Genomic DNA, 27,920 nt, shown 5'->3' with positions numbered 1-27,920 from the left:
ACTGCATCTTGAACATCTTCCATGTCAGACAGGCTCGAGGAAAAAAATAACACGAGAAGTGAATGAAGAAGACAAGGCAATGCTGACTCTATCCCTAAGGAGAGAAAAAATCTGATTTTCAAGAGAGTACCTCTTATAAATGGAGAGTCCTAAAAATACTCATTTGAGAATTAGGGAGCCACTTTAGTTTACTGATGTTCTTACTGTTAAGTCAGTATAGGGCATGGGGGAAAAAGAAAATATTGTTAGACTATGATGTCTAGCTAATTAGAAAGAGCCAAGTTCTTCCCCCAGGAGCCTCTTCATTTGGGTACCTAACTTGTCTTTTGTGAAAAGAACTGGAATGAGATGGCGACAATGGTTGAACGTTTCTAAATTCTGTACTTTATCTTAAGTTTCCATCTCAAGAATGATCCTGGTCTGTTATAAGAAAAAAACAAAACAGCTGACAGATTGTTTCAAATAGACAAACTTCATTCAACAAGTGAGTGATTAAATGCACTAGGGGAATTCATTATTAGTGAATCTTTGAAAAATGAGTCATTACCACCTGATCTTTTTCCCCAATAATTCCAGATGTTCATCTATTGTATTTGTTTAGTAAAATATATCAATAGTGAATGAGATAACCCTGTGAATGACTTTTAAGTTTCTATTAGGCTCTGTCTTAATACCTCATTAAGCTCTGTGCAAATAGTCCTTCAGCAGAATAAACTGTTTTTCAGGAGCCCATGGGAACTGTCCTTAAGTGACCCAGAAAAAAAAAGCTTTACTCTGATAGACCTATTAATAATGTCTTCCAATTAGATAGATGATTGCTTTGTCCATGACAAATTGGGACTGGGATATCAGGCCCTTGACTCAATCCTGTTCACCAGACCCAGAAGCCAGAACTGAGAAGCCAAGACAAGGTAGGAATGACAGACAGGTATAAAGAAAGACAGAGCTGGGAAGCACAGGCTGCTGCATGAAAAATGCCCCACAGGATCCCCTTGCATTCACGAGGGCGATGAAAGCCTGGTGCCTTTGAAAATGTCAATCCATCCAAGGTGATTTCCTTTAAGATAGGAGATCTCATCTTAATCTATCCTATTTGAATTGGTCCAGGGAATCAAGCTGCTCTGAAGACTGCTCCATCTTTGGCAAAAAGACAACGAGCAATTCATATGCCCCCGTGAGCAACCAGCCAAATGTTTTGACAGTTGGATTAGAAGTTTCTGCTCAATCATATCAACCACTGACATCCTCACATGGCCAGGACAAGGTCCTTCAGCAAGTCTGAATTTCCCAACATCCTGGAAACATGAGTTGCTCAGTGGAGTCATTCTGTACTGTGTTCATGTGACTGTCTGTCTTGAGTATCTGGTTCAAACCCCTAATAATCATGCAACTTCCTGGCACTAACTATACAGGGAGGCCACAGACCAAAGCCAACATGAGGCAAAAGCCCGAAAGCTGATTTCCCCCTGGAATCATGTGACTCCTTTAAAATAAGAATCCAGCTGTTGTTCACATCTTGATTTGGTTTAAGAGCAACTTGTGCACACTGGCAAAGCCGAGAGTCATGGCATTTGGGCTATAGGCCAGGTGAGCGGGGACCAAAAAAATACCCTATAATGCTAAGCCCCGTGGCAGTGAACAGAGGCAAACACACTTGAACCCTTGAAATAGGACATTTGGAATAGGAGGAAGCAAAAAAGGCACAGGTTGTTGCTAATGCGATGAGGTGAGAATGACTATTTTAAGAGGGTCCAACCTTCAGGATATACTGAACTCGACTAACTTAAAGATCCTTGAGGCAACCTGATTCCCCTCATGGGCACCCTACAGTTGGAGCTGATATGAATTAGAAACAGCCGCCCAAAGAGTAGATTCATAAAGCCCCACTTTCTCCCCACCCTGAAACCTAAGAGCCTTTCCGAACTTCTCTGTAATGTGAACTGGATGAGTATCTTTAGGGCCCCAGTAATATTAGTGCCAATTGAAATCAATTTTTCAATTAAAGTGATTGAAATGTCTCTGGTTCATAAGTTGGAATTTTGATCTCTGGATCAAAAAACACTTTTTCAACGTGGTATTTTAACACCACTGTGGTGGGTGGTCTAGTTCTCCTTTAATAAGAGAAAACTGAGCAGCATACATTCAAATGGGACCTAAAAATTCCAGGGCAAAGCCCAGTCTGGAAACTAAAATTTAATTCTAGATTTTGCTCTCAGATCCCTTGTCTTCTTATTTAATTTTTTTTTTTTTAAGATCTTAGCTAAGCAAAATTCTTTAAGTAGAGTGGGAAAAAACTTGCTCTCATTTTTTAATATTTTAATTTAATTTCCCATGGAATTAAATAAGTTGCAAAGGGCCAATATTTACACTGAAAATCAAATCACTACTGTATAGATTATCATCATGAAGATTCTGCTTAGCCCTGGGTATACGAGACACAGAATAGAAACTCTCTGGGCCTCAGCCTCTTCACTCTTCAACTAAGAGGTGAGGTTTTAGAGTGGAGGGTATAGCTCAAGTACAGAGCACATGCTTAGCATTCAGGAGGTCCTGGGTTCAATCCCCAGTACCTCCTCTAAAAATAAATAAATAAGTAAACCTAACTACCACACCCCAAAAAACAAAAACAAACAGAAATGAGATTTCAACCTAATGATTGTGTAGTTTTCTTACAGCTCCAAAGCAGTCAAATCCTATGACTCTAAAAGTAACCTTCAGGGAGAATTTCTCAAAAACTTCTCTGGTCTTCTAGCCAGTATTTCCATAGCCTTTAGTTGAACAAGTACTTTTTGTGATTTTTCATTAAGTCAGGCTGAAATTATCTCCTACTTAGAGAAGCCCTGTTCTGGCTTCTGGACCTCTAAAGGTGTTCGGGATTTTAGGAAGGTAAAGAAGGAACGACAGATAGATGCCTCCCAGTGTGGCCTGGGGCCTTATGGGGCCTGACTGCAAACTTTGGTGCTGCTGCTTACTGTTGCCTGGGGGCCTCCTCCTCCTGGACGCACCTTGGCAGATAAGAGCTCAGTCACAGAGAGTGCAAGCAGGATGGAGGCCCTTTCTACCCTCTACCCTCAACTGCAGTAAAGAGAGCGTTTTTCACATCACCCACATGAGCTTTAAGGTTCTAGAACTAACTGCTCAGGCTCATAAAATAAAAAGATGAAGTTGCTAAAGATTTTTTTAAAGATAATTTTGAATGAAGAAAACATTCTGGATTCTAGACCTACATTTGTGGGGGAGGGGGCACAAGACAAGGGACCCCAGCCTGTTCCTGGCTTTTCTTCCCACGAATGTATGTGTAATATCCTCGTTACCATCCCAGCCTCTCTATCATTCCTACCCTCCATCCGGTGGTGGGGGTGGGAGAGAGGCCTGCACAGGCCTTGGCAACAGACTTCAGGGTGCCTGGTAAATTCTGGGGACCCAGGAAGCTAGAGAGTGGTCAAGAAGTGGATGGGGGGCCCTGCAGCCTCTGGATGAGCATCCCTACCCCATGGAGAAGGGTGTTGCTGAGGGAGAGCCAGAGTGGGGTCTGTACAGTACAGGGCTCAGGAAGGGGACCCTGGTTGTGCAGGTCTAAGGCAGTCCTGCTGCATTCCACTCTAGCCAAAATAAACCACGTCTTTAAGCCTCTGTAAGGCACCAAATACCACAAAGGGGTGTTCAGGTATCTGGTACCTTCACACACAGTATGTGTGCATGGAATTGAGAAGGAGTTGGACATCTGAACGGCGCTATTCATTGGTGCCATCCCGACTATTTAGCAGAAGTGGGGGAGACTGCTCCTTCGAATGAGGAATCATCTGGAGAATTCAGCAAACCTGGGGCTCCAGAGCTGAGCGCACTTTGAGGAGCTCGTCAGTTGGTTCCTAAAAACTATCTTAATTTGTGGAAGTCTTATCTAAGTCTCCCAAAGTATGAGGGAGGACGAACTTTCCCTACAGAAGTCCTCAAGCATTATTTCGGTCCCTTGAGTGGCGTGGACCGTGAAGAAGGTACGGGAGCTTCTTCCCCGCACACACGAGTGATTTAGGTCATTGATGTGCTTGGCCCCACTGGCGCAGGCTGCCCTACCTGACACTACACTTCGGCAGAAAGTTTCCACTGAGCAGGAGGGCTTTCAACAAGCCAGGATTTCCATCCTGATTTCTTGTGCTTAGGTTGTTTCTTTTTAATATCCGATCTGTCTTGCTCTGCGACGTTAGTTTTACTAGAAGTAGAACAAGCCTGTATCGGGGAGAAATGTTAAGTGGTGCATTTTATTTCCCAACGTCTAACCCTGCAGGCTTGGGAAAACTGCCCCATTCTTAGGTCTTAGCAGACACAAAGGTTATGTGCTCTGAGTGTTGGGAGAATCGGCTCCAGAAATCTGCTCACCACATAATTGCAATTATGCCAGCTGCTGGTTTTCAGCCTTTCAAGGCTTGAAAGGCTTGTATAGGGAAGCTTTCCTGCACAACGTGAGCAGCTCCGGCAGGTTCCTGGTTACATGCTACCAGAGCAGGGATGCGGGATGTCTGGGGCCCTACACAGAGGGGGCAGGAAACTGACGCCACACGTTAAGAAACTTGTGTGTAGAAGTCTTCCCTGGACTTCTTTAACATTATAGTTAAACAGAACTATGGATGAGGCAGAACAGAGTCATGGGTTTTTAATTTGATTTTTTTCAGGTGGCCCAGAGTAGAAACACTTCAAGAATGTCAGTAGAAGAGAGGGGCCCCAGGCCTCCCTGCCCTGCCACCTGCTGCACTTCTGACCACTGGGGGGCCACGTGAAATTACACCTAGAGCAGAGACATATGCTTCCAGGTCTGGAGAGATTCAGTTCCTTCTCTGAGTGATGCAAAATTCCTAATCTGTCAGATGGATATGCCTAACTAACTCCTAAGGAGATTAAATATGTAAGTTGGTCAGAGAGGAAGGGAAGGCAAAAATGAAGCTAAGAAAAATGAGGGGCAAAGTAGAAATTGTGTGCTCTGGTGTGAAAATTAAATTCAAACAGGAATGCTGAAGCTAATTACCTGGACCTATGCTATACACTAGAGGGGTACAAGGACAAGCCCATCTCTACTAATAAACACCCAGTCAACACACAAGACACATCAACACAACCAGTCCAGTTAAGATATACATCCTATTATATCTTATTCACTTTAATTCTCTGAATATCTAATTCAGAGAATATCTGAATATAATATCTAAACTTGCAAGACTCTCTCATCCTGTTCTAGGTGTAAGATAACTCAGCTCAGTTACCTAGAGTCATGGCAACATGAAATACTAAGGCTGAGGGAGTGGTAAGTCCCTTCTAGTTTAATTCTGTCATCCTCCGATAGGGGTGTTATGTGTCTTGTCCAATGCACACCGCTAGTTGGTGGCAGGACTAAAAGCAGAACTGGGTGTCCATACTCCCGGCGAATTGTCTATTAGCTTTTGCTATTTTCCTGATGACTTTTAAAATCAAAAGTCATCGTTCTTATTTCTCTGTATAAGGAGTAAAAGATTTATTTTGAATTGCTTTAAAGGGCTTAGTTAAAATGGAACGTTCAACCTGAATAAAAATACACCCTAATATACAGCCTGGTCTTGGGCCTCCTAGGTCAAAAGAACCATAGATTTAGGTCACTCACCACTAGAGGGCACTCACATTTCCCCAGTCAATTTAAAGAGGTTTCCAAATACAGCCTGCAGATGAAGTTTATCAACATGACATTCTCCATCAGTAGTCAAAGGTAAAAGGCCATTTCCCCAGAATACACTGGCATACTGGCTCTGGGCATAGGTGTCTAATGTGTACGTGTGTATGTCTATACACACACAAATATGTGTATGTGTATATATACACATCAATATAACTATGTTGTAATTAACATATATTTATTATTATTATCGTTACTATTTTAGATTCCAGCCTGATGTCTTCTCAAAGGACCCTTCTATTTATTGCTTTCAAGTGGTGAGCAGATTTCTGAAGTAAATTAACTTTAAAGACAGCTTGCCCTCAGTGCACTCACACAAAGCCGGGGGCTCCTGCCAAAATCCACAGGCCTGCGGTACTCTAAGCAAATCGCCCTTGCTGTTGGCGCCCTTGGATACTTTGATTTAAAAGGGAGAAGAGAAGAAAAGGAGAGCTTCCTTTGCTATAAAAGGAAATGAATACAAGCCAGGCAGTTTCTGTAACCCTCCATTTCATCATCCCTGCAGGCCTTATTCTGATCATGTGGGGAATTTCTGGAGATTTATACCTGGAGCCATGCAAATCCATTCTCTCTAGGAGGACCACACACTTTCTGGCTGTGTTATTTAAATTCTGAAAAAGTCTACTCCATATGTGTAAGTTAAATGAATATACAACAGTTATTATTAACTATACCACAGCATTGCCCTGTTGGAAAAATACAAGAATCGTCTTTGTGAAGAAGGGCAGAGGGTTTCTGCAAAGCACCTGCACCTCTGACCTGCATGTCAGAGCTGTGGCTGATCAGCCTTCCGGGTTCTGGATTCTGCAGAATTGTTTCGCTGCCCCATGGCACTTACCTGATCCGGACTGGCCTGTGCTTTGCCAAGTACTGTGGAAAACTTGGCTCATAGCAATGAAAAAAGGATACATCTAATTCACTCTGGAAAAGAGAAAAGAGTCCAAGGATGAGAAGGAGACACTGGGACACAATGCACTTAGCACAGGCAGCCGCTGCTCTGGTCGCCAGCCTGAAAGCAGATGGGCGAGGCTGCTCTGGATGGAGAAACCTGAGCACAGGAAGGCCGAGTTCGGGAGAGTGATTTAAAAAAAATAGGCTGCAGTTGGAGAACTTTTATAGGCTAGAACAATTCACCTTTAGAAGGTAGAGGGGATAAACTAATTTAACCTTTACAGATGATAGGTAATTTGATATGTATATCAAAAAACTTCATAATGTGCACACAGTTTGAATCCATCAGGTTTACTTCTAGAAGTTCGTCCTCAGGAAATAATTAGATAATGGCATAATGATGTGTGATAGGATATTCAGGGTAATGTTATCTATAGTAGCAAATGACCGAAAACAAGCTAAGTGTCTATCAAGGGGGAACTAGTTAAATAAATTATAGCAAATCCACAATGATGACATAGATACATAAGTACTGACATATTGTTAAATAAAAAAGCAAGTTATAAAATGGCATATACAGCATTATCCCTGGAACATACACATATAAGTAGAGAGAGATACAGATATAGTTAGATATAGAAAAATACATACAGCCTAAAAGCAAATGTACCTAATAGTATGTGTCAATAAGTAGTATTTTAACTGATGATCTGCCCTTTCGTTTTGCTCATATGTATTTTAAATTTTTTCCAGTGAACATAGATATTTATGACATGAAAAACTTATAGAGGGAGAAAAAAATGAAATGAAACATTAAATTCACATTTGAAAGGACCTACGGTTTACCAAGAGCACCTCTGAGAATCCTGATCCCACTTCCTCAACAGTTACAGCCCTCATCTCTTGCAAAACTGCCTCTTTTTTTTTTTTTTTTTGGTAGGGGTAGGTAATTAGTTTTCTTCTTTTAATGGAGATATTGGGGATTGAATCCAGGACCTCGTGCATGCTAAGCATGCGCTCTACCACTGAGCCATACCCTCCCCCCTCAAAACTGCCTCTTTTGAAGCTAACTGAGCTGGCTTTTTGTTTTGAAACGTGATGCTGAGATGCTTCTTTCAGCCCAGACAGCATGAGACTGATTTCCAAATTTAAGATTTGGAAAATCTGAGATTAAAAATAGCCCCAGAAAGAATGTTTAAAACTCACAAACCTAAAAATAAATCTTAGATGACAAGGCATTCTCTTTAGTGGGGCAGATTCCATTTCTTTCCCATTGTACTCTTTTCCCTCCTCTTTCTCTTCTTTTTTGCTACAGTCATCCTAAACCGGGCCATCCCTTAGTACTATCCAAGTCCCGTATAATCGTCTGGCTTAAATTAAATTCTAATCTTAACTTCTGTGGTTTTTGTGGTCACCAACTCTCTCCTGAGAATAACAGCTAGAATTCAGCAAGTTGCTATTTATTCTCACTTACCGAATATAATAATTTTAAAAGCCTTGGCAATGATAGTGCCTGTACCCACACTGTATTCTCCCAGGTTTAAAACAGTGCTATTTTGGGAAGTTATATTCTTCTTGGTAGGTGTTCCCTTAAAGTGACTAATCATGCCAGCTCTGAATCATAGACCCTGACTTGGAACCAGTCTGCCTTAAGAGAGTAGTTGTCAGCAGATAAACCCGAGATATAACCGGAGCTATGCTGGCCAGTACGGTAACCACCCGCCTCATGTGGCAATTTAAGTTAGTTAAAGTGGAATAAAATTAAAATTCCAATTCCTTACTTCCACTAATCACATTTCAAGTATTCAAGAGCAACGTGTATGTGGCTCTTGGTACAGATACAGAGCATTTCTATCACTGTAGAAAGTTCTACGGGACAGCACTGGTCTATGGTGCTCTCTCCAAGCAACCAATAAGAAGATGGATTTATAGCTGGCCTCAATGTCCCCTCTCCCCTCAAGGCTGGTCTCTGGAATGGCCCTCCCTCTTGCCCCCTTTCAGATTGAGAGGACACCAATCTCTTCCTCGCCAGAAGCACTAGCATGTGGCAGGCCACTAGGCAGCTTCCCAGCTCCAACCGCTGAATCAGGAAACGGCTGACAACTAGCCTCATGCATTAGGGCAGTGGTTTTCAAACTTAAGCATGCCTCAGAATCACTTGGAAGGCTTGTGAAAACACAGACTGCTGTGCCCCAACCCAGCTTCTAATTCAACAGTTTGAGACAGGACAATAATTTATACTTCTACAAGTTCCCAGGTGATCCTTGTGCTGCTGGTCCAGGAACAACACTTGGAGAACAACTGTACTAAGGCAATGAAGACAGGCTAGTTGACTGTCCCATAAGGAACAAGTTTGTTGAACTTCACTTCTGGCATTAGGAGTTTTGCCCTTAGCGGGCTTCAGTACATTCAGCATTGCTAATTATGGATCTGATTCCACTCACTGCCTCAAGAGGAAGCAGCTTGAAAACAGTTCCTTCCTAATCCTTTTATTTAAAAGCAAAATGAAATAAACAAAACAATTCTGAAAAATCAGCTTGTGCGACTATGACTCCTCAACAATGTCTAACCAAGTCTCCAGAAGGCCTTTGGCAGCAGAGTAAGACATCTTCACTGATTCTGTTTTAGAAGACCGTTGGATTTCAAACTAACTGCAAAGCTGATAATCAAATAGTGTGGAACTGGCAGAAGGATAAGCATATAGATCATGAGAACAGAACTGAAAGTCCAGAAATAAAGCCTTACATTTATGGTCAATTGATTTTTGGCGTTGGTGCCAAGACAATTCAATAGGGGGAAAGCATAGTCTTTTCAACAGCTGGTATTGGGACAATTGATTATTTACATGCAAAAGAATGAAGTTAGACCTCAACTTTGAAAATACTCAAAAATTACTCAAAATGGATCAAAGACCTAAATGTAGGAGCTAAAACTATAATGTATATAAAGAACAAATATAACATTGAAATAGATAAAGTCTGAGTTGGGAAAAAAGAGAAGAAGAACACATAGGAGTAAATCTTCGTGACCTCAGGTTAGGGAAAGCCTTTTTAGACATGACACCCAAAACAATAAGCAACAAAAGAGAAAATAATTTAACTGCATCAAAATTAAAAACTATTGATCTTCAAAGGACACCATCAAGAAAGTGAGAAGAAAACCACTGAAAGGAGAAAATATTTTCAAATTATTTCTGATAAGAGATTTGTACTAAAAATATATCAAGAACTCTTACAACACAACAATAACAAGACAAATAACACAACTGAAAAATGGGCAAAGACTGGAACAGACATCTCTCCAAAGAAGATATACAGATGGCCAATGAACACATGAAAAGATGCTCAATATTGTTATCCACTAGAGTAATGCAAATCAAAATCACAATTTATTGGCCTCTGTACTACTTTATACCGACTGGGATGGCTATAATCAAAAAGACACATAATAACAAGGTTTGGTGAGGATGTGGAGAACTAGAACACTCATACACTGCTGGTGGGAATTTAAATCATTAGCCCCTTTGGAAAACAGTTTGACAGTCATCAAAATTATAAACGTAATTCACCTCCTAGGTATATTACCCAAGAGAACTGAAAACATGATTCCACACAAAAAATGTGTACACAAATGTTTATAGAAGCATTATTCATAATAGCCAAAAAACAAAACCCCAATGTCCATCAACTGAAAAATGGATTAACACAATGTGATATATCCATAAAGTAGACTATTATTAAGCAATGAAAAGGAACGAAGTACTGATACATCTACGAGATCACCATAATCTTGAAAACTTAACGCTAAAAAACAAAGCCAGTCACAAAAGACTACATATCATACAATTCTATTTATATAAAATATCTAGACTAGGCAAACTTATAGAGACAGAAAGTAGATTACTGATTACTTAGGGCCTGGAGCAGGTGGAGCAGATAACTGGGCGAGAAATGCTAGTGGGTATGGTGTTTCTTTTTGGGGTGATGAAATATTTTAAAATTGATTGTGGTGATGGCTACACAACTCTGTGTAAATACTGAACACTATACACTTTAAATGGGTGAATTGTATGTTATTAAATTACATTTCAATACAGCTGTTAAAAATAAAGGACTGTTGGAAAGAACTCGTACTCCTCAAGGGGGATTGGTTTTGACCCTCAAAGCAAGGGTTTGGATGGAAATAATTCTTAAACTAAAAAGGGTCCTGGTATCTTAGGAGGGAAAGCAGAAGAAAGAAGAAAAGAGAGAGCAAGTTAGGTCAAAAATACCTTAATGGAGAGAAAGACACAAGAGGTTCTTAGTCTTGTAGAACTGGTTCATTATAAAGACCTAAAGCACATGCAGGTTTCTAACACTTTGGATGAGCCAGAAGGAAAGGTAAAGAAGATCTGGCATCATTTGAATTTTAACTTTTACACATGAAAGCTCTGTATTAACTCATTTTTTTTTTTTAATATATAGACTTGTTCTGGGAATAGGGCTGAGGACGAAAACCATTTTTCAGTCATTAGACTTACCACTCGGCTGAAGTACTCATCTAAAACTTCCACAAAGTTATGGATGAATTCATAAATTGCCATCTCGTTCTGAAATAAAAAAAAGGAAGGGTGCAATCAGTTTTAGTATGACCCCTGTGGCTTGGTAAACTGAGAATGTGAGCAAAGCAGCTTCCTACAGACAAATATTCAGAGTAGGTCTATGGCTTACTTGTTTAAAAGAAGCTTATCAATAGGGGAAGTGTAGAAACTTAACCTCTCACATTTTTAAAATTTATTTGAGGTGGGAAGGTAATTAGGTGTGTTTGTTTGTTTATCTATTTATTTATCTATCTTATTTTTTTAGTGGAGGTACTAGAGATTGAATTCAGGATTTTGTGCATGCTAAGCATGTGCTCTACTACTGAGCTATACCCTCCTCCTGCTTAAGATTTTTTTTCAAAGTCCATGATGAATCTAGCTGAACAGAATCCAGACTGAGTCTAGTGTCTAGAGTCCTGAGCTCTACTCCCTGCCTTCATCACAAACTGGCTGAGGCAACTTTTCAGGGTCTTCATGTCATCACTTTTCCTTCTGTGAAGTGGAGAAACCATCTCAAAGTTTGGTTCATGGAGAAAAAACCAAATCAACTGAGATTTCAAAGTATTTTAGATCTTAAATACCCTTTCAGGGATTCCACGGCCAAAGGTGCTATTCATCTGGGACTGACATTTCTGAGAAGGTGAACTAAATCTGATAAGATGTAATCATAACACAGTCATATTCATAGTTTGCTCTGGCTTCTGATGTGTCAGCCTCTGTTTAATGCCACAGCTGACTGGCCTCTCTACTTGGCTAAGCAGCCCCTCTGCACCACACAGAACAAGGGCAGGGCACTGGTACTGCTTGGTCTTGAGGAGGGCAATCTGTGGTTCTGTGTTTCTCCACAAACTGCTCAACTAATCCAAGAAAAACCCTACATTTATCTCTTCCACACAGCTTTCCCCAGTCTTGATGAAAACCAAGATCCTTCAAAAGAGTCAAGATAATTCTTATGGAGGTAAGTAGCGAAGCAAATGTCCATTTAAGGAGGAATAAAATCCAGACTGTTATCCCTAATTTTCTTGCATTTTCTATCGGCTCTTCTGTTACCTTACCTCAGTGTCATTAACTCCAACCACAATGAAGAGAGCCGCATACTGCCGATATATCAGCTTGAAATCCTTATATTCAATGAAAGAGCACTAAACAAAACACAATTATATGTTAATTCCTATGGTTGACAGGAATTTCTTCAAAATGGCATGCATAATTTCTAGGTCCTGATTTGAGTATCTGTCAACACATTCCTAGAAACATACAACATTAAAATGTTACACAATTTTTGTTGGCTGCATTCTCCCAATAGTCTCTAGTGGAAAGTGGAGAAGTGGTCTTGGAAAAAAGTCTGAGTGTTCACATGGGTTCCCACCTGTACTCCTCATTCCTTTGCTTGGCTCTGTGTGGAACCCAGCAGGCAAAGAAAAAGTTACTAAATAATCAGCATTTTAAACTGCCTCCAACATGGAAATAAGCTATCACAATAAAGAGATTTTCTTCTTTCCATCTCCTCTGGGCTCTTTTGGACACAATTAGAGATTCCATTTTGCACTATTTGATAGCCATTGAAGAGCCAAATATACGGAGCATACACACATGCAAAAAAAAAAAAAAAAAAACAAAAAACCTTTGTTTCTTTTTTCTAGACCCATGAAAAGAATCAATGCAGGCTCTTTTATAAATTATTTAAAGATGGCATATATGTGGCAGATACTAGACAAAAATCTCCCACTGTAAACATTGCTCTATATAAAGTAATAACTAGCTTACCACTACTGACTTGTGGCAAAAACAATTCCCTTCCCGTGCATCTCTCTCCTAAAGCCACTGTTCAAACGTGGAGGGGAGGGCACTGGGTGGACAGGAATTGGACAGCGGGCTGAAGGAAGGGCTGCCCTTCCTTTGTGCTTTTGGGTGTGCTTGATCAAAAGTGATTGAGCAACAACTGGATGACTTTCTGCACTGGGATATGTTGCTCTCGGGCACTCGGATGCACCTGGGAATGAAGCTGCAAGTTTTGATTACAGAATTTCTTCCGTGGGAAAGCCATTCAACAATCTGTATGATGGAACGATTTGAGGCTTTTATTTGAAATTAGGATAAAGGTAATAAGTACAGGACCGTTCTGCAGCTTTTGGCTCACTGTAGAGCCAGTACAATTTCTGCTCAGTCAGATCTTTCAAGGAAACAACCTAACTGAAAGAACTGAGGAACATTTTTCAATGCCTCTCAGGTGTTTCTGACATTAAAAAAAAAAAAAGTATCAAAGCACCTTTATGGATAAAATAAAAATGAAGCTGAGATTATGTTACTTTGGGGCCTGATTATGCCAAAAGCTCAGTGGGTTTCCTTTAAAATCCAAGATAATTCAGAATGCTTCAAAAATATCTAACAGTATATTCATTCCAAAGCATATATTTCAGAGGGTAACAGTGAAAACAGTGTTTGAAATTGTGGAGTGCCTGCACTCTGTAGGAAAATTCAAACAGAAATGCTTCTGCACTTTGTTTACCTTTACTTAAAGTATGTGGCTATTAACACAGCCCTTTAATAGTTTCTGTTTCCTTTTGACAACTACATAAAGCAGTGTGTGCCAAGGCAGGCCGAAGTAGTAATTCAAAGAGGACTCTGAGATGTTCCGATTGGAAAATCAATTTAGAAGCCAAGGGAAACACAGCTCCAATGCGTAACTTCTGAGCACTGCTGTAGCTTAATATTTTATGACCTACCAGTGGTTCCCACAGGCCGCCTTTCTGCATACCTGGTGAAATGGAGCACTGGCAAAATTAATGGGTGATTTAAACAAGCTTTCTGATTTTGCCTTCATTTGCTCAGTGATTTCCAAAGGATTCCAAGTTTAGGGCCTGGGTTAAGTAATTCTCCAATTAAAGTCCTTTGTAAAAATAGACTCAGCTTTAAAAATTCCTATTTATTATGATTTCAATGATTTAATTTAGCCTCAATTTGGGCAGAATGGATAGATCTGCTGTTTCATATGAACTTTTAACTTATATTTCTCGTATCTACATTATATAGTAAGACAAGTTTAAATCAAGTTTGGTTTGTCTTTAAATTACTCGTTCCAGTAGTATGTTGGTGGTAAATTTACAAAAATGGTAAGCAGGAAAAAAAAAGAAAACTGCACTCCACATGAGAATCATGTTATTATCCCCTGGCACAAAGTGGGTCTTGAGTATTCACCTCTGTACTGGTCATCTGACCTTCATCTTTTGGCTTAAAGAAAGAAAGCCATCTGCTACAGGCACTCCTAAGAGTTCCAAGGGTTCACTCCATATGAGCAAGAAAAGAAGCTGTATCTATTAGCAGGAGTAAATTTGAACTGCCACTTCCAAAATGCACTGAGACAAATATGCTGACCTAAATACGAACCCAAGACTTTTCCTGGTTTTCTTTGTTTTTATTTTCCTTAAGGGGACGTAAAGAGAGCTATGCTTCCGTCTTCGTTTCACTTCATTTGTTATTTTCTCTAATAGCTATTGAAAGAATGTAGTTCAAATAAACCGATGGCCCTTGGGACTCAGTAATAACAGATCTGCCACTGCTGAGTTGAATGCAGAGATAAAAGAGAGAATCAGAAACTTACTTGTTCATTGGATCGAGAGAGACAGCTCTTTATGACTTCTGTTTCCAGAAGTGTACGCTTATTAATCTCCACATGTTCATAGTACTTAGAAAGTCGGGTCTGCCCTTGTTTATTCACCATGAGGAAGAATTTTATCATTTTTTTTCTGGCCAGTATTTTTCCAAATATAGTTCAAAAGTTACGGCAAGGGGTGGCTGTAACCAGAACCTGAAGAATGAAAGAACAGAAAGGCAAGATCAGACGTGTTAAGAATCATACTAAACGTGTTTCAGAGATGAATCAGAAGTAAATACAGTCTTCTGATAACACCAGCCTCCACTCCTATGAACTACGTGAGGTTTTAATAAATAACTGAAGATTCATTTTTATAACCTATCCTCCAAAACATTTTTGAGTATCCACAGTACTTCTAGTCATATTCATTTGATTAGTTCATCCATCTCGCTGGACGCCAACCATGTGTCAAGCACCAGGAGAAAGAATACAGTTATGAAGAAGTAATGATTTCTGCTCTTCTGCTCAGTACACGTAGCAAAGGTGCTGGATAGCTAAACAAGGAGCAGCAGTGCGAGGTGGTGAGTTACAAGTGAGACAGGTATACATCTATGGTGCATACTACGGAGGGACAAGGAGCACCACAGGAGAGTCAGGAATGGCTTCCCAGAGAAGGGGTCTTTAAGCAAGATCTTGAAGAATGATCCAGAGGGAGTGACTCTGAGGCAGAGAACACAAGTCTGAAAGCTCTGGGAAGTTCACTTTGGTTGCAGTTCAGGGGGCAGCAAGAATGGTCACAGAAAATGGAGCTGTTCACATAGGATCAAACTGGCTTTAAAAGTCATGCTAAGGAATATGAACTTTATTTTATGGATAATGGGGACAAGATCTGTAGTGAAGCTTTTCTTTCCTTGGTGGTGGAAGCAGTAGTAATGTCAACTATTTGTCAAAGTCCTCCAATGACACCTTAGAAAAAGTCCTATAAGTTCCTATCCTGAGCAATTTACATACATTATTTAGTTCTCACAATTCGCTGAGGCAGGGGCTTCTGTTAGCCCCACTTTAAAGACAAGTGAATTAAAGTTTATGGATGTTAAGGCACCCACATCCCTGGATTACTATGTGCCGGGGGTGAGATGCAGCTCAGAGGCCAAGCACATGAGCAGATGCATAATACCCCTACTCCACTCCTTCTCATCATCCAGGGGTTCCTGCTAGTGGCTTTATTTCCAGCTCAGTTGAATTGACTCTCATGTTCGTTCCTCTTGTATTTAAGGTAGCTTTTGAAATAAGCAGTGCAAAAGAGCCCAATGTTGACCAATGGCCAGTTCTCCTTTCATCACAAGCATCAGAGCTGCCTCTCAGGCTTATCTTATAATATCATATTCACATTTTGCAATATCTGTGAAAATCAGTGCAAAATATCAAGGTTAATGATAGTTCCCAAGTGAACTTTTAAAAGCTGGAATAACTTGACAGAAAAATTGTAACAGATTACGGGATAATCTTTGAACTAAGGTTTATATTATTTTTTGCCCTCTTAGCTCATCTCTTTGTTTCCTAAACCCTTTCGGACAGTTGTTACCTCATAACAATTCCACACATGAAGAGCTGGATAGAGCCAGATCTAGCCTGGCAAAGCCTGGGCTGCCCTGTTCATTCAGTGTGCAGAAAAGGATGTCATCTAGACCAGCGCAGCCGGGGATATGACAGCTGTGCCATGGGGAAGGCCCGTGGTCATTCACTCTCTTTTCCAGGAAGATAAACTCACAACCGTAGGCGGGATTGCAACACACTCTGTGTTGTTTAATCATTTGGTATTAAATACTGCTTTTATTCTCCTTACAAGTTCTTGCCAGTAAATTACGGCAGGTGACTAATAAATTAAGATCACCATCCTTTCTTTTATTCTCTTTCAGCAAAGTTATTTTAAAACCATCTTTATGAAAGTTAGAAACTACTGTACCCTGGATTGCAACTGTGAGGTAAAAGAAAAAAACATTTTCTCAAAGGTACCCATGGCCAAATCTTTGCCTTTAAATGCCCTGGTCGCATTAAGTGGTAAAATGAGATGTAAAATGATCCCAATGAGATGCTACACCAAGGGCTCAAATTGGTTTCCACCATACAAGCACAGCGTTCCTTCCCACTGACCTCAAGAGCAAGGATGACAAACAAGGACGTGCTGAACTGATTCTCATTAGGATGCAAGTCTTGAAAATAGTACTGAAGGCATCTGAAGACCTGAATACATCATTTCTTTTTGCATTCTCATGAACAATTACACAATTTATAACAATAGGATTACATAGTGTAATCAAGTGAAGAAGCAAAACTGTAAACTATTTCTATTATAAAATACACAACAGCAAAATATACAATGTGGAGGCTCAGAGACAGGTACATGTTTGAGAAATGAAGATGAATGCCTTAAGCACCTATCCTGATTACTAATTATTGGGGAGGAGGGAGATCAAATAAATAAAACTGAGGTAGGGCAATAAGAAGGAATATGCTTAGACAAGCACTGGGAGTGGTCAGGGAGCAGGTATGAACTTCCTCCGTTAATAAACTCTTTACATTCAACAACACACAGGTTGGGGAAGATATTTTGACTGCAAATTAGGCGATTCCACACCCAAGAACTTGTGTGAATGTGCATGAAAAATCAAGGAAGAATAAAGAAAGGAAACTTCACTGGCATTACACAAAGGGTGCTAGGATGCCTAAAGGCTGAGGCTGGCAAGGCTGGTGGATTCACTGGAGAATACGAACAAATCAACATCCCAGCACCCTACATGGTGTAAATGTAACGCTTAGAGAAAAGAGAGACTGGAAGACTGAAGTAGATGCTGAACTGGGCACAGTTTTCATATTTCTAATGGTGTATTTCTGGGAGTTGGAGCTGGAAGAGTCTTTATAGGTTGTCACATCCAAAGATGACAAATAGATTTCAACTTGGGTGTCAGCTGTGGTTAACTGTACTAACTGCTTTGAGCACTGTGTTGGGCAGGATTCTGAAGCTGCTTTCAGGTTCAGAACAAAACGATGCCATGAATAATTAGTAATGTCAGTTGTGGGTTGGGAGGTAGGGTGTGGTAACATACGCACCTTGTCTCTGTCATCTCTGATGTGCACTCCCTTCATACTGCAGATGGGAAAACCGGTAATCTGAGATGTAGAGTGAAGTCCTGAATTCTTGTCTCCTGACTCATAATATAATGCTGTCTTTAATCCATCACATTGTTTCTGCCTTACTCAGTGTAGTGGTGTCATTAAATGTTCGTTTAAGTCTAATAAGCATCAACTTCTGGTAGCTTTGGGAATGGCCAATTCAATATTATCTTTTCTAATGCTGCCGCACAATTAATTTGGAAAATGCCAAACCATTGACTACATGAAAACAGTAGAGCATGAAGTTTCTAGAAATGTAAATGGTATCTGATGATGGCTAATATCCTTTCTAGCTCTAAATGCTTTTTACATACTCCAGAATCGTAATGTTGTAAAACACACACACACACACACACACACACACAAACAGCTGATATCAGAGAAAACTTCTTTTTTGGCCCCATGAAAGTGACTGAAATAAAATCCCCCCAGTTAAAAAGCAAATTTCCACCAAGGAAATTATAGTACTCATAGAGTGTAGTAGTCAAAAGTATGAACTAGACCTTGACTGTGTTTGGCTCTACTACTCATTAGCCCTATGATCCTGGGCAAATTACTTAATCTTTCTGTACTCAGTCTGAGGTACAATGGGAATGGTATCAGTACTTACCTTCTAGAAGAGTAGAGGAGTTAGTATATGTAATGCTCTTGGGACAGTGTTTAGCAGTTGGCGTGAAATGAGGGCTAAGCAAGCATCAGCCCATGTCATTATGATAATATATCTATCACCTTTTCTTCAGAGAAGTCTTTCCTGCCTATCCCAATCCCTCTTTCTAAACACAGAAAGTTGGCTATCCTTTCTTTGAACCTATCACTATATCTTAAAAACCTGTCACCCTGAGTAATCATTATTTGATTACATTCCTAGCTCACCTACCAGACAGTGATTTTCACTTTTTTACGGTGATGTGTTTTACATTGTGATATATTTTACATGGTGACCCAGTATACAGGTACATACATATCTGAAAATAAGTTCATAAAATAATACCTGCCATACTTTATGTTTGGTACTCTAGCATTTTCTATGACCTTTCATTTTGTAAAAACTGCCATTGTGAAGGGTTACACAGGTGTACAGATTTTTCAAAAGTCACCAAATGTACATTGATTCATGCATTTATCATATATAAAATTTACATAAAAAGAAATTAATATTCTAGTTAATGATATACATTAGTATTTGGGGGAAATGTACTGATGTTTATAATTTACTTTGAAATGCACCAGAAAACTAAGATAAATTAATGGATGGGTAGACAGATGGATGGATGGTTAGATGTATGATAAAGTACAGTTGGCCCTCCAGATCTGTGGGATTTGCATCCACGGATTCAACCAACCACAGATTGAAAAAATTTGGAAAAAAATTCCAGAAATTCCAAAAAGCAAAACTTGAATATGCTGTTCACTGGCAACTATTTACATAGCATTTACATTATTAGGTATGTATTAGGTATAAGTAGTCTAGAGTTATCTCTACCTTACTTTAAATTATTTCAACACATAGGGAAGGATGTGTGCAGATTATATGCAAATACTACACCACTTTACATTAGGGACTTTAGCATCCATGGATTTTGGTATCTGTGGGGGTCCTGGAACCAATTCTCCACAGATACTGAGGGATGGGCTACTACATAGTAAAACATTATTGGTAGAATCTAGGTGATGAGTATATGGGAATTCAATGTGAAGTTCTTCTCAACGTTGCAGTATATTTAAAAATCGTCATAATAAAATACTGAAGGAAAATGCTAGTTGTGGCCCACTGATTTTTTAAAAACTCGTAGATTTTAGTTTTTAGAACAGTTTTAGATTTATAGAAAAAACTGCAAAGACAGTATAGTGTTCTCATATACCCCACACCCATTTTCCCCTATTATCAGTATCTTAGTATTGTACATATGTTACAATTAATGATTTAACACCTTATTGTTAACTGAAGACTATACTTTATTCGGATTTCCTTACATTTTACCAAACGTTCTTCTTCAGTTATAGGAGCCAGTCTAAGATACCACATTACATATAACCATCACGTGTCCTTGGAGACATTCACTTGGCTCTGATAGTTTCTCACACTTCCCTTGTTTTTGATGACTTTGACAGTTTTAAAGAACACTAATCAGGTATTTTATAAAATGTCCCTCTACTGGGATTTGTATGTTTTTCTCATGATTAGACTGGTTTATGGGTTTCTGGGAAGAAGACAACAGAGGTCAAGCGCCATTTTCATCACATCGTTTCAAGGGCACATACTATCAGCATGACTTATCACTGCTGATTCTAACCTTGGTCACCCGGATGAGGTAGTTTTGGTCAGGTTTCTTTACTGTGAAATTACTCTTCTTCCCTCCCTTTCTATATTGTAACCTTTGGAAGAAACTAATTATGTGTAGCCTACATTTAAGGGGTAGGGGATTATGTTCAGTTTCCTTGAGGTAGGAGTATCTACATAAAATTATTTGAAATTCTGCTGCACAGGAGATCTGTCTCCTCTACCCCATTATTTATTTATTTATTCAACTATTTATATCAGTATGGACTCATGGATATTTTATTTTATACTTTGGATTATAATCCAAAATAACCCACTGGTTTTTCATTTCAGATTCTGCTAGAGGACTGTGACCCAAAGTTTGAAAGATACTATACTAGCCAATGAACTTCTGGGTAGGGTCTATATCTTACTTCAGATAATTGCACAGTGCCTAGTATATAGTGAGCATCTGATAAATGTTTGTTGTAAGAATGAAAGGTTTTTTTTTTTAAGCAATAAATACTCCTTTAAAAAAAATTACCTAAGTATTCAAACAGAGTGGACTTATAAAATGCTCTGGTACCCCAACTCCTGGCACAAATCCTGTTCATCCTACTAAAGATTTAACGAATGTTTTTAAATATGTTCAGTGCATATCCTTCTAGACCTTTCCTATACATTTACATGTAAATATGCATACATCTGTAGCAACTTTATTTTTTAAACATAAATGTGATCGATAAACTCTAAAATGTCAAGAGGCTAGTTTAGTTAGTGTCTGTCCTCTCCTGGTACCTTTAAATGAACCTAGTCCACATACAAAGCTCTGGCTGGATCCTATAAAAGGGCACTAAGGAGATGTATTCTGGAATTCATCAAAAGGACCTCCTGTTGAACCAATTTAGCTCAGGCTTCCCTGGGTCTTTGTCCCCTTGATTCAGTGCCTTGGCTTCCAATCCTTCTCTGGGCTCAGTTCTTAATGAAATGGTTTGGATTTCTGCAGTCTTTCACAACTTGACCTTTGGTATCTGCCCTTTGGCTGTAACTCCAAGGGCCTTTGGCACTCAGCTCTTGCACTGTCAATTGGGAGTAACAGCTAACTTACACAGTGGTGGCAAAGATTAAATAAAGTATGCTGACTTCTTTCATTTCCTCCCTTTATGTGTATTAAACTAGAAAAAAAGTAGGTAAGTCTGTATAAGGAAACAGATATGTATATGTATATATTGTTAGTGGTCCCTTAATTTGTTATAAATTTTCTACAGTGTAACCTGGTAGCAAGCAAGAAAAAATTAGGAAAATGATTCTACTTTTTAGCTCAAGCACTTCAGTCTTGGGACTCTACCCTAAAATATAATTAAAAGTCCATATGTAAAAAAAAAAAAAAAAAGTCCATATGCATGAAAATGTTAATAGCAACATTATCTATAATAGTGAAAAATGAAAAAAGCCCAGACACTACAAACTTAGAACAAAGTTAGATGAACACCAAGTTGAGGTCATTTAACCATTTAAAAAATATGCAGAGCATGAAAAGAATGGAAAAATGTAAGTTAAATAATGTTAAGTCACCAGATCAGAACACAAAATTTATCCACATGGATTACAACTGTGTAGAAGGAACATCCGAATAAAAAGAGACTAGACAGAAATCATGCAAAAACAAGAAACAAACAAATAAACAAACAAAAAGAAAAAGAGACCAAACAGATGAACTTTGAAAACACTGTTAAGTGAAAGAAGCTAGTCACAAGGATGACATATTATATGACTCCATTTATATGAAGTGTCCAACATAGGCAAATCTATAGACATAGAAAACTGATAAAGAGTTGCCAGAGGATGGGGTTGGAGGGTAAGGTCTAAGAAATGTGGGGTTGTGGTGATGGTTGCACAAATACGTGAGTATATAAAAGCCATTAAATTGTGCTCTTTAAATGGGTGAAGTTTATGGTATACAAATTTTACCACGATAAAGCTGTTAAAAAGTGACAGACAGACCAGACAATCTGGAAGAGCTCCCAATAGCCAAAGCCAGAAAGAGCTGAACAATAAATAACATAGTACTGGATTATAATGGAAAATATAAAATATACATTAGTACATACTGATATAACTACATGATTGAATAAACAAACAAGCAAATAAATAAATGGGGCAGAAGCATCCCAAATATATATATTGATACTCTCTCCTCCAGGAGGGAAATCTCAATCCCCCCCATACATGTGAGGGTTAGCTGAACCTAGTGACTCACTTCCAAAGGACAGAGGATGGGAATGGAAAATAGTAACTTCACAACACAAAACCTGGCACACACCACCTTAACCCGGTGAAGATCAATGATGTCATGTCCCCCTGATAGGACATGATGAGAAGGGTACTTCACTCATTCTAATCATGAGAAAATACATTAGGCAAACCCATATTAAAGGACATTCTAAAAAATATCTGGCCAAACTGTCAAAGTCATGAAAAACAAGGAAAGCAAGAGAAACTGTCACAGGTCAGAGAAGATAAAGGAGACAGTGATGATCACATGCCATGGTGTCCTGTAGGAGACCATAGAACAGAAATGGACATGAATGAAAAACTGTGAATAGTCTGAGTTTAGTTAATAATAATGCTACTCACGTTGTTTTTTCAGAGTTGACACATGTACCACGGTAATGTGAGACGGTCACGTTAGGGGAGGTGGGTGAGGGTATTCAGAAATCCTCTGTACTATCTTTGCAACTCTTTTACAAATCTAAAAATTATTCCAAATAAAAAGTGTATTAAAATAAAAAAAGAGATGTATAAATATTTGTATCCAAGTGAAGAGAGTTTGTTGGTGTGTATTTAGTTATATTTGGTTATATAAGATGCTTAAGCATCTTAATTATCACTATAATACAGATTTTTAGGTATGAGGTTCATTTTTATTAACATTCTCACTGATTATACTTCAGTCTTTCTTATTTTCTTTTAGCTAAGAGTCATGCTAATTTTACCAGATGAGGTGTACATATGTGTTTAAATGTATACGTTCTGTAAGTGGCTTAGTCTATCCTTTTGTCAGGCTCTGTTTTGACCCAGATAACATCTTGAACCACATCTTTCTACCACGTTATCACCATTTGGGAACTTTTTTTTCTCAGATCCAGGAGTTGGCAAAGTTTTTCTGAAAAGGGCCAGGTAATATTTTAGGCTTTGGGGGCCACGTGGTCCCTTTCTCAACTACTCAACCACTCCGCCACTGCAGGATGAAAGCAGCCACACATGATGCAAATAATACATAAAGAAATGGATGCAGCTGTGTTCCAATAAAACTTTACTTACAAAAATAGTCACCAACTGGATTTGGTCTGCAGGCTGTAGTTTGTTCTACTACAAACCAGTGCTAATCAAACTTAATGAGCACATAAATCATTTACAGAGAGTATTAAAATAAAAAATCTGATTCATTGCTCTGGGGCAGGGACCATACTCAGAGGCATCAAAGTGTTGTTCATTTAAGTACACACCTACAAGATCATGAAGTTCACCTTTCTGCATATCAAATTATATCAAATAACACCAACTGAATGCTTACTAGGTACAAGACAGTAAGGGAACAGAGTAAACAGAAACACAGGTATTATGGATTTCTTTCCTCTGGTCATGAGAGGGCAATCGGGTTTGACATGTCACCCCAGATTCTCAGGTTTGTCCAGCTGATCTGGCTGGCTGGTGTAGCAGCCCCACCCTCATGGCCCCAGGTGGTCTCTCTCAAAGTTGCTCTTGTATTGGAATGCAATGACATTTCCAGGAGGCAGTGAATCATTCTTTTGTCAAGGATTTACCAGTAGCTGACGAGAATGTTTCATTTCCCCTCAAGAAATTACAACAATGTATTTAGACCTCTATGTCACACCATACACAAAAATTAACTCAAGATAGATCATAGACCTAAAGGTAAGAGGTAAAACTACAAAACTTTTAGAAAAAACAGATTTAAGACTAAAAGCACAATCCACAACAGGAAAAAAAAAACGATAAACTGGATTTTATCAAATTGAAAAAGTTTTGTTTTGTTTTTCAGATTGAAAAACTTGCACCTTTAAAAGACACATTAAGAAAATGAAAAATCACAGACTGGGAGAAATTATTTGCAAATCATAGAACTGATAAAGGACTTGCATCCAGAATATATAAAAGACTTAATAGGAAGATATGCATCACAATTAAAAAATGAACAATGGATCTGAAAATACATTTGAACAAAGAGGATATGTGAATGGCTAGTAAGCACATGAAAAGATGTTCAACATCATTAATCCTTAGGAAAATGAAAATTAAAACCACAAGACACACTTCACACCCACTTGAATGGCTATAATCAAAAATGCAGTAAATAACAAGTGCTGGCCAGGATGTGAAGACACTGGAACACTCATACAGTGCTGGTGGGAATGCAAATGTTACAGCCACTTTGGAAAACAATTTGGCAGTTTCTTAAAAAGTTAAAGATAAATTTACCATATTATCCAGCAATTCTACTTCTTTTGTTTGGTTTTTCTTTTTTGGGGGGAAGAGGGAGCAGTTGGTAATTAGGTTTATTTATTTATTTACTTATTTTAATGGCAGTACTGGGGATTGAACCCAGCCCCTCATGCATGCTAGGCATGGGCTCTATCACTGAGCTTATGCCTTCCTCTACTTCTAAATATATAGAGAAGAGAAAGTCCACAAAAATGACTTGTACATGAATGTTCATAAAAGCATTACTCTTAATAAACAAAAAGCAGAAATGAAACAAATGTCTACTAGATAATGAATGGACTTAAAAAAAGGTGGTACATCTACATACAATGGAAAACTATTCAGCAATAAATGAGAAGAAAATACTGCTATATGCTACAAAATGGGTAAACTTTTAAAATATTATGTTAAAAGAAGGCAGATGCAAAATAATACCTATTGCATGATTCTATTAATAAGAAATGTACAGAGAAGGCTAATCTATAGAGATAGAAAATATATTAATAGTTAGGGCCAGGAGAGAGAGATTTGGGGGAAAACGCTGATGGGGGTTCTCTTTGGGATAATGAAAATCTTCTAACACTGGATTTATTTGCATAACTTTGCAAATTTACAAAAACTCACTGTACATGTACATTATACAAAGTTCAGAGCCTCTACAGTAAGCAGAAACAGAAGGAGTTATACAAAAATGTATTTTGCTTAAATGGGGATGGTAGGATTAGGGACAATTTTTATTCTCTATTTTTGCTTTCTTTCCCAAGTTTTAAGAGATGTGTTACTTTTTGTGTCATACACACACACAGAGTTTGTTTTAAAAATACTAAACTGCATTACATAATTTTACAAAATTATCCAACTGAAACATAAATGTTTACTTTGAATAATGAAGCTATTGTTTCATTTATTGTGGCATTTCTAAATGCCACACTCTTTAAAATATGTACTGTCTTTCAAAATGGATGTGCTGAGAACCTCTAATCAGTATGGCCTAATCCAGGAAACATGGAAACAGCAACTGCCATACCAGATTGATTCATTCCATGGGCCTCAGAGTTATTCAGCTGTTTCTAAATCTCTCCATCCTTAAATAAGAGGAAATAATACTCGTCAGTAGCAGATTTGCACCTAATTTGGAGCTCCTCCCTCAGAGTCTGAAATATGTTATGCATTCTTTTTTTATACACTAAAACAGTTTTGTTTCTTTGCTTCTGAATTTAGTAGAATCCTACAATAATTCAGTTTTCTCATCTGTCATCTGGGAATAATGACAGCTGCTTCACAGGAACTAAAAGAGATAAAGGAAATATAAAGCACTCAACAGATTCCCCGTCTTCCCTCCTCATCCTTCTCCCCAGTGTAGGTTGCAGATTCTCCCTACTGATGTTCTAAGATACTGAAATCTGACTTCAAGAAACCTGTCACCCACCTGCCTTTCCTTCCATCCTTTCTCCTTCCTGCTCCCCATCTCTCTCTCTGTATTTCTTCTTTATGATTCAGAATACATTTTTCAGTAGCTTCAGCTGAGACTTTTACTTTCTGTTCAATCCTTGGGTCACTCAAGAAATATTTCAGCCACATTTGATTAATTTCACATTAAACACATTTGTATATGTGCTGCTTATTTTACTTGAATAGTTTAAGAATAATTAAAACATTAAAAATGTTAAATTCAAATCAAAAGCAGGATTTGTAGGAATCCTGAAGCTACCAATTTTGTGGAAAAATTATGAAAACACTTTGAGAATAAACCTTAATAGTCCTGTCTACTGTTTTTCTAGCAGTATATTTGAAAACTTTCTAAACCTTCATGTGACCCTCAGATCTTTATCTAAAGTCATTTTGGTAAACTGATCAAAAAGTCTCACCAAATTCTGCTTTAAGGTATGATACAAATTCATATAAGTAAGGTTATTTGTACATCAACATTATTAATCCTTAGGAAAATGCAAATTAAAACCACAACAAGATATTACTTTATACCCATTTAAAACACATACATAAATAAAAGCAAAGACAAGTTAGAAGTTTTACTGAAAAGTATAGATGTTGCATTTTTGGAGATGAACATCAAGTATCAGACTTTCTATCCTAAATTAGTGAATTGAAGAATTTTTAAGGTCTTTACTGCAATACAATTGAAGCAGGGGAGAAACGTCATATTTCAAAAACTGAGGATGAGGAATTTATATACTATAAATAGATCATTACATTGTCTGTTTGAAAGTACTTGTTTTATTTTTGTTCGTTAGTCATGTGTGAGTGTGTGTGTGTGTGTGTGTGTGTGTGTGTGTGTGTGTAGAGTGGAGGGTGGAGGGATTGAGAATAGATTGTCTATCAGTCATTTGCCAGAGAGGTGATGATTATCAGACCTGGTGGTGGTGGGAGGTGTGCAGTTTAAAGATACAAACTATTAATCGCTAGAGTTCATACGAGTCATCTTAGGGTAGAAAAGCTGTGCTGCTTTAGGGTAAGTAACTGGACTCAACCTTCCCATTACTACACACAATGAAGATAACAATGGGTATCTTTCAAAATCAAAATCAAAATTTTCTTCTAAAATTATCTTCTTTTTGGTTTTAATGTCAAGGGTAACTTATTTTGAAATTTAAAATAGCATTAAAATAGGGAATTAAAAGTTGACTTTGACTAAATGTGGACATGGTTAGAAATAGTGAAGAAACACTTCTGGTGGGTAATCTTATTCTAAATTGTTCAGTTAAAGTTAGCCATATGAATTAAATATTTGTGCTTAGCGGCTAAAAATCTTCACCAAAGTTTTGGATTAACAAAGATATCCAATAGTTTAATTTTAGAGACGAGGCAGCAGGGATCAGACATCTAAGGGTCTTATGGATGGGACCTTCCCAGGACTTGCTATTGTGATGTTACAATGTGTCAATAAGGAGGAATTCAAGTAGAGAATGAGGATTACTATATACTAGCTCCCATTCCTATAAAATGGTGCATCAAGTTACCCCTCAAATTGAAAACATTTCAAACAAGATGTTCCGGATTTTGATCAAATTAACTTCTGTATTTCTTGTTAGGTTTTGTTCATTCTTGTTGGACATCTGATTTCCAGTGCAACCTGTGACTCTTACAGGGTCATGTGCAATGTTACAGATTTTAAATTCAAATTAAAATAAAGAAATTGAGAAGTAAAATTTGAGTTGCTGATGGCTCCTATAGTTTTGTGTCAAACAAAGAAGAAATA

At 38.3% G+C, this 27,920-nt stretch overlaps 1 protein-coding gene across 5 annotated transcripts in view; it reads right to left on the bottom strand.

Annotated features, from left to right (window-relative positions):
- Nucleotides 1-27,920, bottom strand: part of AP4S1 (adaptor related protein complex 4 subunit sigma 1) — a 38,670-nt gene that overhangs the window by 1,179 nt on the left and 9,571 nt on the right. The window contains exons 1-6 of one of the 5 annotated variants that reach the window (XM_064485878.1): nucleotides 22,835-23,001; nucleotides 14,770-14,976; nucleotides 12,224-12,310; nucleotides 11,109-11,177; nucleotides 6,537-6,619; nucleotides 4,075-4,227 (exon numbers count right to left, since the gene is read on the bottom strand). In XM_064485878.1, the coding sequence (XP_064341948.1) occupies nucleotides 4,075-4,227; nucleotides 6,537-6,619; nucleotides 11,109-11,177; nucleotides 12,224-12,310; nucleotides 14,770-14,907 (530 nt within the window). In that variant the 5' untranslated portion in view covers nucleotides 14,908-14,976; nucleotides 22,835-23,001. The other 4 variants (XM_064485877.1, XM_031453551.2, XM_010986168.3 and 1 more) reach the window with 4 other exon arrangements.

Source organism: Camelus dromedarius, chromosome 5, assembly GCF_036321535.1.
Source record: "Camelus dromedarius isolate mCamDro1 chromosome 5, mCamDro1.pat, whole genome shotgun sequence".
Lineage (NCBI taxonomy): Eukaryota > Metazoa > Chordata > Mammalia > Artiodactyla > Camelidae > Camelus > Camelus dromedarius.
The sequence above is the reverse complement of the archived record's forward strand: the minus strand, read 5'-3'. Positions and strand labels throughout refer to the sequence as shown.